Here is a 17,278-nt window from a genome sequence, read left to right as displayed (position 1 = left end):
CTCAACATCACCTCCCAACTCCTATATTCCATGCAATGATTGATAAAGGCCAGCATACTAAAAGCCTTCTTCACCACCCTATTCACGTGAGTTTCTACCTTCAGGGAACGATGTACCGTTACTCCTAAATCTTTCTGCTCTTCTGTATTCATCAATGCTCTCCCACATGTGGGTGTGTGTGTCTGCGCATGTGCATTTGCGTGCATGGGGGCCCACATGTCTGCTTGTGTCTGTGCATGCGTGTGTGTTCGAGAGATGGATGGTGTAGTGTTGCTTCATTCTGTGTCTGATCAGAGGCTTCTTTGCTGATATGTTTCAGCTTCGGAGCAGAAGAAGGGAACAAAGAAAAAGGGGTCATCGTTCCAGACTGTGTCTGCGCTGCACAGAGTGAGTTACAGTGACACCCACACCCCTCTGTAACTCTGTGACTCCCTCTAGTCCCCACACCCCTCTCTATATCTGCATCCCCCTCTGGTCCCCACACCCCTCCCTATATCTGCATCCCCCTTTGGTCCCCACACCCCTCCCTATATCTGCATCCCCCTTTGGTTCTCACACCCCTCTCTATATCTGCAACCCCTCTGTTCCCCACACCCCTCCCTGTATCTGCATTCCCCCTCCGGTCCCCACACCCCTCCCTATATCTGCATCCCCCTCTGGTCCCAACATCTCTCCCTATCTCTGTATCTCCCTCCGGTCATCCCATCCACACCTTCCTCCCTTTCTCCCCTCTTCCTCCTCTGCCTTTCCCTCACCTCATTCTCCCTGTCTCTAACTCCCTTGCCTCTCTCCCTCCCCCTCTCGACCCCCATCCCTTGCACCCCCATTCCCCTCACTCCATCCCCACTCTCCCTCTCTCTCCCCTCCCCCTCCCTCCCTCTCCCTCTCTCCCACACCTCTTTCTCCCCCCCTCTCCCACTCCCTCTCTCTCCTACCCCCCTCTCTCCAGCCTCCCCTTTCCCAGTCTCACTCCTCCTATAACTCTGCCTCTTTCTCTCTCCCTCTCCTCTTGTCTCTCTTTCCCCACTCCCACTCTTTCCTGCTCTCTCTCTCTCCCCCCATAACCCCCAGCCATGCACGCTCTCTCTCTCACACATTTTTTCTTTCTCTGACACAGGAAAACTTGAACAAGTTGATGGCCAACCTTCGCTCCACTCACCCACACTTTGTCCGATGTATCATCCCCAACGAACAGAAGGCCCCAGGTAGGGAGGTCGGCGGCAGCAGTCCCTCACCAGGCTCTTGGGTGACTGGGCAATATCTGAAAATCCAATTGATGCCCCCTCTATCCCCCCACCTCTCTTTCACCTGTCTCCCACTTTCTCCCCCCCACCCACTCTCCCCCCTCTCTCTTTCCCCCTCTCTCCTGTACCCTCCCAACTCTCTCCTCTTTCCCCCCCACCCACTCTCCCCCTCTCTCTTTCCCCCTCTCTCCTGTACCCTCCCAACTCTCTCCTCTTTCCCCCCCACCCACTCTCCCCCCTCTCTCTTTCCCCTTCTCTCCTGTACCCTCCCAACTCTCTCCTCTTTTCCCCCCTCTCTCACTTCCCCTCCCTTCCCCTCTTCCTCCTCCCCTGATCTACTCCACTTTCCCACCCCCACTTTTCCCAAACATCCCTCCCTCCCTCCCCTCACCCTCTCATCCCTGCTCCCTCTCCTTTTCCACTCCTTTCCTCCCCTTATCTCTCGCTCAACACACCCTTCCCCTTTCTCACTCTCCTCCCCTTCCTCTTTCCTCGACAGGTATGATGGAAAATGCTTTGGTCATGCACCAGTTACGTTGTAATGGTGTCCTGGAGGGGATCAGGATTTGCCGGAAGGGATTCCCAAACCGGATCCTGTATGGAGATTTCCGCCAGAGGTCAGTGAGTCGGGACGGGGGAAGGGTCTTGATGCAGTTTACAACCCAACGACTGACAATAAGGAATGGCTCCCCCTCGTCCTTGAACCTCTGCCTCCACGAGGGAGCTGTAGGTCTGTGAAACAGAGGGAGAGTTCAGGCAGGCCCTTTGGCCCACATGTCTGTGCTGGCTACGATCCTTGAATCAACCTCACCCCACCTGCTGCCTGCACCTCCTCTCTCTGCAGGCTCAGGGGTTTATCAGGAAGCCTCTTCATCTCGACCTTTATATATGCTTCTGCACTGCTTCTGAACTAGACCCTTCTGCATGATCCCCAGATCCCTCTTCACAGACCCCCATATTTGTCTATGGGTCCATGCCCCCTGATCCCTCCCCGTGGACTCAGACCCCTCCACGCAGACCTCCAGTCTCCTCCATGTGGACTCAGAGTCCCAGACGTGGACCCACAGACCCTCCAAGCAGACCCCCAGGCCCTCCAAGAAGACCCCCAGATCCCTCTGAGTGGACCCCCAGATCCCTCCAAGCAGACTTGGATCCCCAGACCCCTCTGCGTCGATGCGGATCCCCCAGAACCCTCCACGCAGAACCCCAGACCCCTCTGCGCAGACCCGGACCCCTCCACATGGACATGCGTGTCCAGACCCCCAGACCCCTCTGCGTGGACTCGGACCCCCAGATCCCTCCGAGTGGACCAGGACACCCAGACCCCTCTGCACAGACTCCCAAACCCTACTGCACTGTTCCCCAGACCCCTCTGCACGTCAATACTTTAAATCCCTTTCATTAACTGTAAACGTTGCCCTTCCATGCGGAGATCCAGAGCCTGGTAATAAGCTCACAGATCTAGCTTATCTTCTCCTGCTTCAGTTCCACTTGTCCACATTAGCCCCATGTATCTCCCATCCCCTACCATCCATGTGTTTCTCAACCTACCTGCCTTCACCACTTTGTCATGCAGCTCGTTTCATGTGCCCTCTGATGAACAACTGTCCCCTCACCTCCCATCTAAATCTAAATCCTACAGTTTCATCTTGTATTCATACGTGTGAGTTCTTAGGCAACACATGGATGAAGGAAAAGGTTCTTTACTTTAAAGTTGATGTAAACAGCCCATGAAGCTGCAAACCTCCATTACAGATCTTACATACTGCCATCTCCTACTCTGTGTCAGCCCCTGTTGGCAGCCAAGAATAATCAAACAGAAGCTATAATCCTTAAGGCATTGCTAGTAGCAAATGCATCCATGATCACTATCATTACATCTCCCTTTCTTAAAACTAACTTTTTATCTTTGTCTAACTCTGCAATTTTAACTTTAACACCAAGAATTTACATTTTCATTATTATCAACATTGTTAACATTCTTTAAACTTGTTTGTGTGTTCACATTTACATCCACTAAAATTTGAAGAGTGAATAAGATAGCACTACTTCATTCTGGAACAGAAGTCTTTAAATTTGCTTAATGAGTCTCAAGAGGATTCATGTGTATTGAGGACCTCCTGATTGATTGTCCTTGAATCTGAGTTGTTGCCTCAGACGATGTCTTCTCAGCTGTGCATTCAGGTTGTTCAACAGTATCTGTCTTTCCATCTACTGTGTCTGGTCCCATTGGAAAGTCTCATCGGTTTTTTTGCAGAACAACACCTTCCTCTGTCTGAATGCTGTATGATCTTGGTTGGAGTTCACTAAGGACTGTCCCTTCTGAGTCCATATGTTTGTTTTGTCTGTTAGCCTTACTTGGTCACCAGTGTAGAGTTCCAGAAAGCTTTTTGTTCCTCTGTCAAAGTAATACTTTTGCTTTTCTTTCTGTTGTTCTTTGAACTTCCTCACTTTCTCCCCCTCTTTTGTTTTTAGGAGGTTCTCCTGAATGGGTAGGTTTGATCTCAGCCTATGTCCCATAAGGAGTTGTGCCACACTCGAGCGGCATTGTGAGGTATACTAGCATGCTCTGGTAGAAGTCCATTCCACTGTCTTTTGCCTTGTACATCAGTCTTTTCACATTCTGCAATGATTTTTCCACGAGACCATTGGACTGTGGAAAATGAAGACTTGACGTGGTGTGTACAAAGTCCCATTCTTTGGAAAACTGTCGGAACTTTGAATTGCCACGCCATGTCTGGAGAATTAGCTTTCATACCTGTTATTACATCATCTGCAGTGGTGGTGTTCAGTCTACACACCTCTGGATACAGGGAGTAATAGTCTGTGACTACAAAATAGTCCTTCCCTTGACAGTGCTTACCTTCTGGTAAGGTGTGTATGGTGCTGGGTGTGGCTTTAGTGGTTCTGCAGGATTGCTTGCTTGATATTTCTGGCATATTGTACAGTTGGACACTTTATTTGTTATATCATTGTTGATTCTTGGCCAGTACATCAGCTCTCGTTCTCTTTTCTTACACTTTTCAATTCTGAGATGTCCTCCATGGATCCTTTTAGGCATCTCTTTTCTCAGACTCTTTTGGATAAAGATTTTACTTCCTTTGTAGACGATGTCTTCAACCTCTGATAGTTCCGCCCTGCAGTTCCAGTTCTCTGAAACGTCAGGTGGGCAGTCCTGCTTCATGTTGGGCCATCCATCCAAGATGTTTTTTCTCAGTTGTCTCATTGTTTCATCTTTGTTTGTCTCTGACTTTATGAGCTCCATTCTTGCATCTGATATGGGCAGTGTATTTGTGATCATGTCCAAGAAGGCGTTCATGTCTTCATCCATTTTGGTGTTTGCAACAGCTCTAGATAACATGTCTGCTGTGTACATTAGCTTACCCGGAGTGTACGCCACATTCAGTGTATAGCATTGCAGCCTAATCATCATTCTTTGTATTCTAAGTAGACGTTCATTTTTTTTTAAATTTTTTAATTTTTTTATTTTTCACACCATAAATCACATTAGCCATGATATACACTATTTCTTTTTCACACATATACAGTGACTTTTTCTCCCCCCCTCCTCCCAAGCCACCCCCCCACCCCCCCCTCTCATCCATTTTAGGTATACAATCTAGGTTGCATTAAGCCAGTCAGACAATGTTGTCATTCAACAAAATTACACCAGAAATTCTACTGAGTCCATTCTTTTCTTTCCTTCTCCTTCCATCAACTTAGGTAATGTTTGTCCCCGGTAGGTTTTCGCTATTGTATTTAATGTAAGGCTCCTATACTTGTTCGAATATTTCAATATTATTTCTTAACCTATATGTTATTTTTTCTAATGGAATACATTTATTCATTTAAATTTAGTAGTTTCTTCCTTTTTAATTTGGTTATGTATTCCATTAATATTTAAAGACATATAGTTCAGCGTAGTCCTTTTATATTTTGTTTATCTTCTCTTTCTGTTTTTCCATCATTACCTTTCCTCCTTTTCCATTTCTGTTTTCTTATTTTCAACTCTTTATAAGACAACATTTCTACAACATCCAACATTTTCCTTATTCTCCTATTTCTATCTTATTTATCCCCAATCTCCCCTTCACCTCCTGAGTTGTCCTTTATCCCTTGTCGGACAACCACATCTCCCCTCTCCATTTGGATTTGCGAATCCACTCGCAAGCGTCAACTGATTTTGCAGTGACCGCTATTTCCCCCCACCCTGCCTCCCCCAGAAAAGATTTCACTTTTCATATGTCACAAAGGTCACTCTTTTAATTCCCTCCTTATTCTCTCTATTCCATTACCTTCCCTTATTAATTCTTGTCTATACTATCTATATTTTCCTCTAAGTACAGATACATTCATGTATGTTCATTGTCTCTATTCACTCTTATACCTCTTTACCCGCATACATATCAATCGTGATCATTTTTACTCTCATTACCCGTCTTCATCCCTCAGTCTATTTTTGTCTTTACCCACATACATATCAATCGTGATCATTTTTACTCTCATTACCCGTCTTCCTCCCTAAGTCTATTTTTGTAATTGTTCTGCAAATTTTCGTGCTTCTTTTGGATCCGAGAATAGTCTGTTTTGTTGTCCTGGAATAAATATTTTCAATACCGCTGGATGCTTTAGTATAAATTTATACCCTTTCTTCCATAAAATCGCCTTTGCTGTATTGAACTCTTTTCTCTTCTTTAGGAGTTCAAAACTTATATCTGGATAAATGAAGATTTTTTGCCCTTTATACTCCAGTGGTTTGTTGCCCTCTCTTACTTTTTCCATTGTCTTCTCCAGTACCTTTTCTCTTGTAGTATATCTTAGGAATTTTACTACAATAGATCTTGGTTTTTGTTGTGGTTGTGGTTTAGAGGCCAATACTCTATGTGCCCTTTCTATTTCCATTTCTTGCTGTAGTTCTGGACATCCTAGGGTCTTAGGGATCCACTCTTTTATAAACTCCCTCATATTCTTGCCTTCTTCATCTTCCTTAAGGCCCACTATCTTTATGTTATTTCTTCTGTTATGGTTTTCCATTGTATCTATTTTTTGAGCTAGTAGTTCTTGTGTCTCTTTAGTTTTTTTATTAGATTTCTCCAATTTCTTTTTTAAGTCTTCTACCTCCATTTCTGCTGCTACTGCCCGCTCTTCCATCTTGTCCATTTTCTTTCCCATTTCTGTTAAGGTCATCTCCATTTTATTTATTTTCTCTTCTGTGTTGTTTATTCTTTTTCTTAAATCCTTAAATTCCTGTGTTTGCCATTCTTTAAATGACTCCATGTATCCTTTAATAAGAGCAAGTATATCCTTTACCTTGCCTTTCTTTTCTTCTTCTATTTCCCTGTACTCTTCCTCTTCCTCTTCTTCTTCCTCTGGGTTGGCCATCTGTTGTTTCTTTGGTGCCCTTTCCTCCTCTTCTTTCTTGTTTCTATTGTCTTCTGTGGTCTCTTCTTGCTGCAGGTGTTCTGCAGCTGTCCTTGCCGGCTGTGGAGGTCGACTCCCCAGCTGGTCCCCCCTCCCGTCGGTGTGTTTTTTTTCATTCGCATCGCGCACTTTTACTCGGCTCTGCGAGCCATTTTTGTAGTCCATTATTTACCGACCTGAGGGAGCGGGTTTCTCTCTCCGCAGCGGGCCTCTTCGGACAGGTAAGGCCTTCATCTTTTTCCTCCTTTGTCTTCTCTTCCTCTCTTCTTACCGTTGCTTTCGATTTTTCTTTTTTTGTCGCCATCTTCTTTCCACTTTTATACTCACTTTTCTGTAACTTTTATTTCTGTGCCTTTGTGTTTTCCTTTGTTTTTCCCGACTTTTCTGGAGAGGGCTGGAGTTCACCGTCCGGCCACTACTCCATCACGTGACTCCCAAGTAGACGTTCATTTAATGGCTTTTGGAACAATGCAATCAAGGGCTGATTGCTTGTCCTGGCACAAACTGATGAAATCTTTCAGAGGTGTATGTGATGCTGAGCAGCTCCTTTTCAATTTGAGCGTATCACATCTCTGTGTCTGTCATTGAGTGTGATGCATACACAGTGGGCTGCCAGTCATCATATTTTTGCAGAAGAACTGCACTGAGCCCACTATGTGATTCATCTGATGACATTTTGATGGGTCTCGCTGGGTTGGAAAACCTCAGAACTGGTTCCTCTCTGAGCAGTTTCTTTAGTTCACTCCATGACTTTTCGTGCCCATGATCCCACTCCCATTCAATGTTCTTTTCTGTTAGTCTCAATGGGGCTGTCTTTTCTGAGAGGTGGATATGAATTTATCCATATAGTTGACTATTTCCTTAAACCTCTGTACATCCTTTTTGCATTGAGGCCTTGACATGTTCAAAATGGTGGACACCTTTCTGGGATCTGGTCTGATGCCCTCACTGCCAATAATATCTCCTCCAAATGTTAGTTCGTTCACCCCGATGTGGCATTTCTCTCTATTCAGCTTCAGGTTTGCTTTCCTTGTTGCCTCCAGCACTTTCCTTAGTCTCTCATCATGCTCCAATCTCATGATTCCCCAAACTATGATATTATCCATTGAGGTATCAACTCCGTCCAGGTGCTCAAAGACCATATGGATAGTTTTGTGATACCCTTCAGGAGCTGAGGTGATTCCGAATGGTCACCTTAGGAATCTGTCTTTGCCAAATGGACTATTGAACGTGCACAGTCTTGAACTTGCTTCATCCAATTTAAACTGCCAAAATCTTGATGATGCATCTAACTTGCTGAAAAACTTTGCATTTGCAAACTGAGATATGATTTCTTCACGTGTCAGAAGCTTAAAGTGTTCACTCTTTATTACTCTGTTTAGATCTCTTGGATCAGGCATATTATAAACTTTCCATTCTTTTTGTGCACAATGGCAAGTGAGCTCACCCACTTTGTTGGCTCATCTATTTTCTGAATCACGTTCAGGTTTCAACTCTGCCTTTAGTTGCTTTTGAAGTGCAAATGGAACTTTTCTGCATGGATGTATTATTGGTGGCACACGTTTATCCACTCTGGTCGTTTGTTCTCCTGGAAGACAGACTGGACCCTGAAATAGGTCATTGTACTCTTTCATGAGTTCATCTCCTTCACTTTCCACAATGACGACTCTTTTTAACAGGTTCAGATTCTCACAGGCTGTTAAACCTAGTATGGCCTGTACAACCTTTGGTACCACGATGAATGCTAGTATATGCTCTTTATCCTTGTGTTTCACTGACCATGCATTCTCCTTGGACTGGTTTATAGGTACTTGATTATCCTGTCACCTTCACTTTTGTTCTATACATCTTCTTAAAATCAGTCTCTGATATTACATTAATTGTCCTCCAGTATCCAATTTAACTGAAATGTATACGTCATTTACTTTTAATCTCAACATCCAGTCTCTGTTTTCTTTCTTGTTTTCAGTCACATCATCTACATAGAATTCCTCTGTCTCCCTTTCATCTATTGCATAAACCTTGCTTTGTTGCACTTGGTTCCTACAGCAACGGGCATAATGGTTGCTTTGTTGCACATATAGCATGTTCTACCATATGCTGGATACTTTTTTGTTAGGTGTTGTGTACCGCATTGACGACGTGGCTTTCGATTGTCCCTTTCATTTTTGTTCCCTGGCCATGCCTCTTTTTCCACTTTGGCGTGCTTTTTGTTAAATGGTTTATGCTGTTCTTGCTCACTGCATCCATGTTGCAGTTAGTTTCACTGAACAGCTCTTTTGCTTGTGTTTTTACAGTTTCTGTTGCCTTACAGAGTGCTATGGCTTTTTCCAGGTCTAGATTTTGCTTTCTTAGCAGTCTTTCCCTTAGACTATTATATGGAATACCACACAGTGAGTCGGTCAGTCCACCAAATTCACATGTTTTGCTTCTGTTTCTCAATTCAGTCACATACTGATCAATACTTTCTTCGTTTTCTGTACACTTGTGAAAAATCTGTGCCTCTTGGACATCATGTCACGTTTAGGGATGCAGCATGCCTCAAACTGTTCTATTATTTTTTCCACTTTCATTTTGTCTCCTTCAGCAGCAAATGTGAAGTTATTATACACCTTCAGGACTTCATCACTCATGACATGTAAGAAAACTGATGCTTTCACTTTATCACTTTTCTGCCACTAAATACAATCAAAATGCTGTTTGAATCTGTTCCAATTTTCAGCCATATTACCTGCTAGCTGAAGTTTTGCTGGTGGATGTAATCCTTCCGTTTTTCACTTTGTTATTTTCTTTTCACTGATCAGTTGCTCACTTTAGATTTTCCTTTTAAAGTTTTTCCTTCTAATTTCCTTCATCCCACTTCTGACACCATGTTTCATCTTGTATTCATATGTGTAAGTTCTTGGACAACGCATGGATGAAGGAAAAGGTTCTTTACTTTAAAGTTAATATAACAGCCCATGAGGCTGCAAGCCTCTATTACAGATCTTTCATTCTGCAGTCTCCTGCTCTGTGTCAGCTCCTGCTGGCAGCCAAGTATAATCAAACAAGAGCTATAATCCTTAAGACCTTGCAAGTACCAAATGAAATGCTTCCACGATCACTATCATTACACCCAACCTCTCCCCTTATGATCTTTTCTCTGAGATTCTCCCACTCTGGGAATCAGACTGTCACTGTACACTTTATCAATGCCCTTGTGATTTTATAGTCCTTAATAAGATCCCCTCTCAACCTCATGTGTTCCAAAGAATTCAGTCTCTCATGAGAACTCAACATCCCTGATCCTGGCACCAACTTGGTAAACCTCCTCTGTACCTTTTTCAACTTTGTTATATCCTTCCTGTATCTCAGCAAGCAAAACTGGCCATAATATTCCAAGTGTTGTCTCATCCACATCTTAAAATTCATCGTGATGTCCCAACACTTGTCACCGTCACACAATGTGGATACAGGCCCATCCTTCCCACGCTGGCCAAAATGTTCCACCCACACTGGTCCCACTCCCCACATTTGGCTTCCATCCCTCTAAGCCCTTTTGGAAATGTCATCTTGTGAGCAGTTTTGGCCACCTAACACCAGGAGATATCAGTAAGATTGAAAGAGCGCAGAGATTTACGAGGATCTTGCCGGGATGTGAGGAACTGAGTTACGGGAAAGGGTTAAACAGGTTTGAACTTTATTCCTTCAAGCGTCAGTGAATGAGGGGAGATTTAATACAAAATGATGAGGGAGTATAGGTAGAGTAAATGCAAGTGGGCTTTTCCCACTGAGGACATGGGTGAAGGGTTTAAAGGGAACATTAGAGGGAACTTTTTCATGCAAAGGGTGAATGAGCTGCCCGCTGAAATGGTGAATGTGGCCTCCATCTTGACATTTAAGAATAAAATTTGGATAGGTGCATGGATGGAAGGGGCATGGAGGGATATTGTCTTGGTGCTGGTCAATGATTGTTTGGCACAGACTAAATGGGCCAAAGGGCCTGTTTCTGTCCTGCGGTGTTCAATGGATTAAAACCTATCCTATCCATGGATCCAACCAAATTTCTCAAATAGTCCTTGCCTCAGCCTCTTCCAGCAGCCTGTTCCATCCACCCATTCACTGTGTTTAAAAAAAACTCCTCCCTCCCACCCCTTCACCTTAAACCTTTGTTATTGAGAGCAGTCAGAGAAAAAGATCTTGATTGGCCCAATTGATCCCTCCCTCTCCCAATTTTTGCCTGCCTTGATGGGATCACCCCTGTCCTCCTGCATTCCCCCTGCTAGGAGATGCCGGTTCCTGGATCCTTCTTCTCACCAATGTTGTCCAGACCCTGCCATAAACCACAGGTACTCCCTTCACCCTGCCCCCAAAAAGGGCTAGACCCTGACCAGTTGAAATGTCACCATCGGTGAGCTGCTTCAAGTGACCTTGTGCAATTCCACACCCCAGGTACCGGATCCTCAATCCCGCTGCCATTCCCGTGGGTCAGTTCATCGATAGTCGGAAGGGGGCGGAAAAGCTGCTTGGAGGTTTGGATATTGATCACAACCAGTACAAGTTTGGACACACCAAGGTACAGAAGGTCTGGGGGTCGGGGAGGGGTGTGGGGACCAGAGGGGGCTTACAGGGAAAGGGTGGGGCCTCCCTGGGGAATCAGAGGAGGGAGGGATGTGGTGACCAGATGGGGTGTCACAGGGGTATAGGAACAGAGAGGAGTGTTACAGAAAGAGAGAGGGTCATGGGGAAGAGGGATTAAAGAGAGGTGTGGGAACTGGAGGGGATTACAGAGATGGGGAGGGTTGTGGGGACTGGAGGGGGTTACAGAGATTGGGAGAGGTGTGGGGACCAGAGGGGGGGGGCTACAGAGATGGGGCGGGGTGTGGGGACCTGGGAAGGGGAGTTTGGACCAAGGTAGGGGGGGATCTGGGGAGGAGGGGTCCAGGTCTGGTACTGATTTCCCTTGCATGTTTCCAGGTTTTCTTTAAGGCTGGGCTCCTGGGACACCTGGAGGAGCTGCGGGATGAGAGACTGGCCCGGATCATTACCCGGATCCAGGCCCAGTCCCGCGGGATGCTGATGAGGATCGAGTTCAAGAGGATCGTGGAGAGAAGGTGGGGGCTCCTGGACAGCTGGAGGCAGGGGAGGGTTTCTGTCCCTCAGGGGGATGGTAGAGCACCATTCGCCCTCTCTGGGGAACAGCATTGGCAACTCAGCACCTTTGGGGACAGGAGTGGGCCATGGACCCTTGGGGACAGTAGGAAGCCACTCGACCCTTTGGGGTCAGCAGAGGGCTGTTCTGTCCTCTGGGGGCAGGTGGAAATCGCTCGGCCCTTTGGGGACCAGAAGGGCCTTTAGTTCCTCTTGGGGGGGCAGGAAGAGGCTGTTCGGGCTGTCACTGACCTGGGCCTGTCCTGCTCTTTGCAGGGATGCACTCCTAGTGATCCAGTGGAACGTCCGGGCCTTCATGGGGGTGAAGAATTGGCCGTGGATGAAGCTGTATTTCAAGATCAAGCCCCTTCTGAAGTCGGCAGAGAGTGAGAAGGAGATGGCCTCGCTGAAGGAGGAGTTCCTCAAGCTGAAGGAAGCGCTGGAGAAATCCGAGGCTCGGCGCAAGGAGCTGGAGGAGAAGACCGTGTCCCTGCTCCAGGAGAAGAATGACCTGCTGCTGCAGGTCCAGACGGTGAGTGAGGGTCACACCCCCCCCCCATTTCTGTCACCCTGTCACACCTCCCACATCCCGTCTCCCAACTCTTCCCCTGTCCACCATCCCCCTGGCCCCATCCCCCCTTCCCACTCCTCCCTGTCCCCCATCCCCCTTTCCCCTGTCCACCATTACCTCCTCTCCCCCATTCCCGGTCCCCCATCCCACCTCCCCTCCATCATCTCTCTGTCTCCTCACCTCCCCATCCCCATCTCCACTTTTCCCCTGCCCCTACCCCAGTTCCCCTACCCCAATTGCCCCTTCCCCATTTCCCCCTATCCCTGTCACACTGCCCTCTCCCAACCCCATTGCCCAGCTCCCATACACCACATCCCACCATGTCACTATCCTCTGGTCATCCACCATGCCTCTCCCATCCTCCGGTCCCCCCTGTTTCCCTGGTACCCGCCCCCCCATGTCCCCGACCTCCCCTATCCCATCATCCCCAGTATCCCTCCCACTCCATCTGACTGTCTCTCTGTTCCTTTACTCCCTCTGAGCACCTTTCTCTCTCCCACAGGAGAAATAGGTCCAGAGTGTGTGAGGGTTCTCCTCTCCCCTCACCTGCTCTCCCAGCCCCTGACTCGCCCTTGACGCCTGAATCCCCCTCGATGCCCGAATCCCCCTTATTCCCTGACTCACCCCTCCCCCTTTCCCCCCATGACGTTCTGCCCCCTGACTCCCCAGCATATCCCAGCCTTGACCCTGCCGGTGTCCTCACCCCACAGGAACAGGATAACCTGACGGACGCGGAAGAGCGCTGCGACCAGTTGATCAAGAACAAGATTGGGCTGGAGGCGAAGGTGAAGGAGCTGGGTGAGCGGCTGGAGGAGGAGGAGGAGATGAACGCTGAGCTGACGGCCCGGCGCCGCAAGCTGGAGGACGAGTGCTCAGAGCTGAAGAAGGACATCGACGACCTGGAGCTGACACTGGCCAGGGTGGAGAAGGAGAAGCACGCCACTGAGAACAAGGTGAGAATGGGGAAGAGGAGGGGGAGGGAGGGAGGGGGGAAAGGGGATGGGGATAGAAGATGGGCAGGAGAGGATGGGAGGGAGGAGGGGGAGAGGGAATGGGAGGGGGAGAGGGAGGAGGAGGGAGAGGGGATGGGAGAGGGGAGGGGAAGGGGAGGAACCTGGAACCGTGGGTGGCCAAGGTGAAAAAGGAGAAACTTGGCACTGAAAACCTAGTTGCAGGAGGGGTAGAACGGGCAGCTCAATGTTCCAGCCCTCCACTCTATCAGACGTGATAGAACGGGAGGGGTGAAAGAGGGAGGAGTGGCATTGCTTGTCAGGAAATTCGGACAGGTTGTTTTCTGGCAAGGATGTGTCCAGTAAGAGGAAGGCCTTCAAAGGCAAAATTTTGAAAGTACAGAATTTGTATGTTCCTGTCAGGATTAAAGGCAAAGGTAACAGGCAGAGGGAACCTTGGTTTTGGAAGGAGATTTGGGAATCTGGTTAAGAAAAGAGAGGTGTATTGCAGGTATAGGCAACAAGGAGCAAGTGAGGGTCTCAAAGAGTATAAATTGTGCAAGAAGGAAATCTGGGGAGCTAAAAGAAAACAGGAGGTTGCTTTAGCCGACAAGGTCAAGGAAAATCCAAAGGGTTTCTACAGGTATAATAACAGCAAAAGGATAGTCCCCTTGAGTATCAGAGTGGTTGGCTTTATATGGAGCCAGAAGAGGGGGAGATTTAAATGATTTTTTTTGCATTAGTATTCACTCAGGAAACGGACACAGAGTGTAGGGAAGCGAGGCAAACAAGCAGGGCCGGATTAAGGCCAACTGATGCCCTAAGCACTGCCCAAGAATGGTTTCCCCCTCGACCCTTCCATTGTCTAACTTACAAGACATTAAGACTCAGTAAGTGCTGAATGTGAAATAATAGGATTAAAAATTCAGTTTTCTTCCAGTCCAGATACCATAACCCTGTATGGCTGTTGGCAGATTCCAATTTTTGTGATGCACCGTCAATAATCACAAAAGACTCAAGTCGTGAAACTGATCAGCTTTTATTAACTATAGACTGGAACAGCCGTCAGCCTCGTTGGCTGATCGAGGTGGAGTGGATTGGGGAGCGTGCAAGGGGCTACGGGCAGGATCGGTTTCGGGAGACGTGTCCAGCTGGCAACCGCCAATCATTGCATATCAGTGGTTTACTATATTTTGTGGGGGGGGGGGCCGAGTTCAGCTGCACCATGATAAATCTGGCACTGGGAAAAATAAACTCCGCAGCCTCCCCTTCCTTTGGTGCCCTAAGCACGGGCTCATTTTGCTTAATGGTTCATCCAGGCCTGCAAGTGAGGTGAAACATGAACGTCTGCAGACACGGGGATTGTAGTAAAAACACAGAAATGCTGGAGGATTTTAACCTATACAGATTAAAGAGAAGGTGCTTGCTGCCTTAAAGCATACAAGGGTGGCTAAATCTCCAGAGCCTGACAGGATATTCCCTTGGTCCTTTAGGGAGGCTAGTGTACAAATTGCAGGGGCTCTGGCAGAAATATTTAAAATGTCCTTAACCGCGGGTGTGGTGTGTTTGGAGGGGAGATCATGTTGCTCCATTGTTTAAAAACTTCAATAATAACCCAGGAAATGATAAGCTGGTGAGCTTGCCGTCAGTAGTAGGTAAATTATTGGAAGGTATTCTAAGAGATCGGATACAAGTACTTGGATAGGCAGGTACTGATGACGGATAGTCAACATGGCTTTGTGTGTGGATGGTTGAGTTTAACTAATCTTATAGCGTTTTTCGAGAAGTTTATCAGGAAAGTTAATGAAGGAAAAGTTAATGATGGACTTTAGAAAACCTTTTGACAAAGTCCCACATGGGAAGTTAGCCAGGAAGGTTCAGTTGCTCAGTATTCACAGTGACGTGGTAAACTGGGTGTGACATTGGCTTTATGGTGGTCAGTGATTGCCTCTTTGACTATATCAACGAGCTGGATGATATGTGATGAATTGGATCTGCAAGTTTGCAGATGACTCAAAGATTGGAGGCATAATGGACAATGAGGAAGGTTTTCAAAGTTTGCAGAGAGATCTGGACCAGCTGGAAAATTAAGCTGCAAAATGGCAGATGGAATTTAATGCAGACAAATGAGAGGTGTTGCATTTTGGAAGGACAAAATCAAGAAAGTGCATAGGGCATCGAGAGTGGGGTAGAACAAGAGGGATCTGGGAATTCAAATACATATTTCGCTGAAAGCGGAGACACATGTAGACGAGATCCTAAAGAGACCTTTTGGCACATTGGCCTTCATAAATCAAAGTATTGAGTACAGGAGTTGGGATGTTGTGGTGAAGTTCTATAAGTCATTGGTGAGGCCAAATTTGGCATATTGTCTGCAATTCTGGTCACCAAACTACAGGAAAGATATCAATAAGATTGAAAGGGTGCAGAGAAGATTTACGAGGATATTGCCTGGATTTCAGGAACTGAGTTGCAGGGAAAAGTTAAACAGGTTAGGCCTTTTTTTTTACCCTGGAGTGTAGAAGAATGAGGGGAGATTTGGCAGAGGTATGAAAAATGATGAGGGTTATAGATAAAGTAAGTTTTTCCCATTGAGGGTCGGTGAGATACAAACCAGAGGATGTGGGTTAATGGTGAAAGGGGAAAAGTTTAAGGAGAACATATTCTTCACACAGAGAGTAGTGGGCATGTGGAACAAGATGCCAGCTGAAGTGAATTTTAAGCTCAATTTTAACGTTTAAGAAAAATTTGAACGGGTACCTGGAGGACTATGGACTGGGTGCAGGTCAGTGGGACGAGACCAGAGGTGGCCAAACTTTTCTGGTTGTGGCCACATACAGAAAATTATTTGGAGTCACGGGGCCATACAATATTAAGCCCGGTAGTTTTCAACCATTTACACTGAAAGAAATACCGTGCTGTATGTCTAAATTTAAAAGCAGTCTTTTTAAACCAGAAAATCCATGTGCCTTCAAAATTTGTTTTCTATCAATATAACTAACGGTCACTACTGAACAGTTTAACTGTTGACGTTGCAGTAGTTCACTGACATTGCTCACATATTACAGAAGGCATATCTGTACCTGCTGCTCTTATATTTAAGTGAATCCAATAAAAATCTTTAAAAGTCTCACTCAAAAAAGCAGTGCAAATTAAGAACAGGAGAAAAAAATACAGTTCATGGCCCAAGTGTCCACCTAATAATTATGATGCAATGTGTAAATCTGTAGATGGGCTATTAAAGTTAACAGATTCCTTGCAAATCAAACAAACACACTTCTCCTTGACTTCTGTGAAGAAGTATTCATTTTCTCACTGTGTCTGAAATTTTCAGCATTCCCTTGCTATTTTCTGTCCTTTTGGTTCCACCCTGTTTAATCAACGGAGGTAAAAAAAAGTTTGAACTTGGGCAAAAGGTTTTTTTTAACTAAGGTAAACATTTTCATTGAGTAACATTGCGACGGTTGATCTAGTAGTTGTTCAAAATGGCAGGGCCATCTAGTGTTGAAACTAAGAAGTACAATGTACATACAGTGCAGTTTATTGTTAGAGACGATGTTCTAACGGGCCATATTCCAATTTAATTTTAAAATTAACCCTGGGCCACTTAAAAATGGGTAACAGGACGTAGTTGGCCCGGGGCTGTAGTTTGGCCACGCCTAGGTTAGATTATTGTAGAGTATGTTTACATTGGTTGATGCAACATTGCGGGCTGAAGGGCCTGGACTATGCTGGAATGTTCTATGAGAGAGAGCTTCTTCATGCCGAAGGTGGTGAGAGTGTGGACTGAGCTGCCAGCGGAGGTGGTGGGTGCAGGACTCGGTTTGACATTGAAGAGATTGTCCTAGAATGGTAAGGTTGCAGGGGGCTATGATCCGGGCACCCCTGGATGAAACAGAACAATAGTTCAGCACAGACTAGAAGGGACAAAGGGTCTGTTTCTGTGCTGCACTGTTCGTGAT

The 17,278-nt window shown here is 46.3% G+C and overlaps 1 protein-coding gene across 1 annotated transcript in view; it reads left to right on the top strand.

Annotated features, from left to right (window-relative positions):
- Positions 1–17,278, top strand: part of LOC138764772 (myosin-7) — a 55,029-nt gene that overhangs the window by 21,523 nt on the left and 16,228 nt on the right. Inside the window, exons 12-18 of the mRNA XM_069941041.1 lie at positions 320–387; positions 1,118–1,205; positions 1,744–1,861; positions 11,097–11,220; positions 11,622–11,758; positions 12,072–12,327; positions 13,077–13,319. Of these exons, the coding sequence (XP_069797142.1) occupies positions 320–387; positions 1,118–1,205; positions 1,744–1,861; positions 11,097–11,220; positions 11,622–11,758; positions 12,072–12,327; positions 13,077–13,319 (1,034 nt within the window). The remainder of the gene's footprint in view (positions 1–319; positions 388–1,117; positions 1,206–1,743; positions 1,862–11,096; positions 11,221–11,621; positions 11,759–12,071; positions 12,328–13,076; positions 13,320–17,278) is intronic.

This window comes from Narcine bancroftii, chromosome 5 (genome assembly GCF_036971445.1).
Source record: "Narcine bancroftii isolate sNarBan1 chromosome 5, sNarBan1.hap1, whole genome shotgun sequence".
Classification (NCBI taxonomy): domain Eukaryota; kingdom Metazoa; phylum Chordata; class Chondrichthyes; order Torpediniformes; family Narcinidae; genus Narcine; species Narcine bancroftii.
Note: the sequence above shows the minus strand (reverse complement) of the source record. Positions and strands in the feature narration are given on the sequence as shown.